Raw genomic sequence first — 1,539 nt, 5'->3', positions numbered from 1 at the left:
CATACAATTGGTGCCGTCTGTGGGAAGAGCTTGATTTAGGCTAAAGGAAATTCGGTTATAACGTTTATGATGGAGGAGGCAGGTCCACATCAAGCCACAGCAGGACCGCACCATATAGATGTTGACCCACACCAAGCAGAATCAAGGGGTTCCTAGCATGGCAACCCGCACCAGAGCCTCGAACGGAGAAAGGGCCGTGAGGGAAGTGTGCGCACAACTCATACCAGCAAAAGTCAGTCTCGAGGGAAGAGTCATGTCTCCTATGCAAAGAATGACAGAGACATGCAACGTGAAATTGACGAGTTGAAGAGGGAGTTGCATCACGCTCGGCAAAAATGTTCCCGCCTAGCTCCGAGCCTTCCTTCGAAGAGACAGATGGTGCTAGTTATAGACGGAGATCCAGAACTCCGCCTAGCGAGACTTTTTCCTATGAAGAGGAGCACTGTCATCAACATAGGTACAAAAGTCCACCTCATAGAGGCTTGGGGAACAACGCCATGAACAAAGCGTTAAGCCAAGTTTTCAAATCACCCTTCATAAGGAACATAGAGAATGCGAGTCTTCCTCGACGATTTCATCAGCCTACATTCACCCTATATAATGGTCGGACAGACCTGGTAGAACACATTAGCCATTTCAGCCAAAGGATGGCTTTCTACTCCAAAGATGAGGCTTTGATGTGTAAGGTCTTTCCATCAAGCTTGGGCCCGGTGGCGATGAGATGGTTCAACGGTTTAAGGGCTAATTCTATCGATTCCTTCAAGAAACTTACCCAGGCTTTTGGCACTCGCTTTATTACCTGCAGCAGGGTCCCTCGGCCTTTGGGGTCCTTGTTGTCTATGTCCCTACGAGAGGGCGAGACTGTTAAAACTTATTCGGATAGATACTGGGAAATGTTTAACGAGATAGAGGGAGAGCACGATGATGTGGCTATAAGCACTTTCAAGGCCGGTCTTCCAGCCGAGCATGATTTGAGGAAATCTCTAACTGGTAAACCTGTTACTAGTGTACACCAATTGATTGATCGGATCAACAAGTACAGAAGAGTAGAAAAGGACCAACTGCAGGGAAAATGAAAGGCTAAGGTAATCCCTCAGGAGATGAGGGATTTCAGGTTGGACCAGTACAACAATAACCGACCTCGGAAAGACTTTCTTGGGCAATCAGGTTCTGCCAACACTTAGGCGATTAATGTTGTGTTTCGGGAGCCAGTGCAGCAAGTATTGGAAAAGATCAAGAATGAGCCATTTTTTAAATGGCCAAACAAGATGGCAGGAGAGCCTACGAGACGCAACCAGAATCTTTATTGCCACTATCATCAGGATCATGGACACACAACTAAGGATTGTAGGAATTTATGGGACCATTTGGAACAAATTGTCCGAGAAGGGAAGTTGAAGCAGCTCTTGCATCATTCCAGTGGTCGGGTAAGCCAGGCTGGCTCGGAGATGCGGGGAGATGCGGGGAGATGCTTCTTCGAGATTCCCCTTTGGCACAATAAATGTTATTTTTGTTGCCCCAGGGAGGACTGGATCTTGT

General features: G+C 47.3%; 1 protein-coding gene across 1 annotated transcript; it reads left to right on the top strand.

Annotated features, from left to right (window-relative positions):
* The first annotated feature begins 335 nt into the window (after nt 1-335).
* Nucleotides 336-1,076, top strand: LOC126728765 (uncharacterized). Its single transcript, XM_050434549.1, has one exon. The coding sequence runs from the start codon at nt 336-338 to the stop codon at nt 1,074-1,076; it is 741 nt and encodes a 246-aa protein (XP_050290506.1).
* The last annotated feature ends 463 nt before the right edge of the window (nt 1,077-1,539 follow it).

Source organism: Quercus robur, chromosome 5 (genome assembly GCF_932294415.1).
Source record: "Quercus robur chromosome 5, dhQueRobu3.1, whole genome shotgun sequence".
NCBI lineage: Eukaryota > Viridiplantae > Streptophyta > Magnoliopsida > Fagales > Fagaceae > Quercus > Quercus robur.
Note: the sequence above shows the minus strand (reverse complement) of the source record. Positions and strands in the feature narration are given on the sequence as shown.

Coding starts and splice junctions, on each gene's coding strand:
- LOC126728765 (XM_050434549.1), top strand. CDS start 336: ATGTTCCCGCCTAGCTCCGAGCCTTCCTTCGAAGAGACAGATGGTGCT.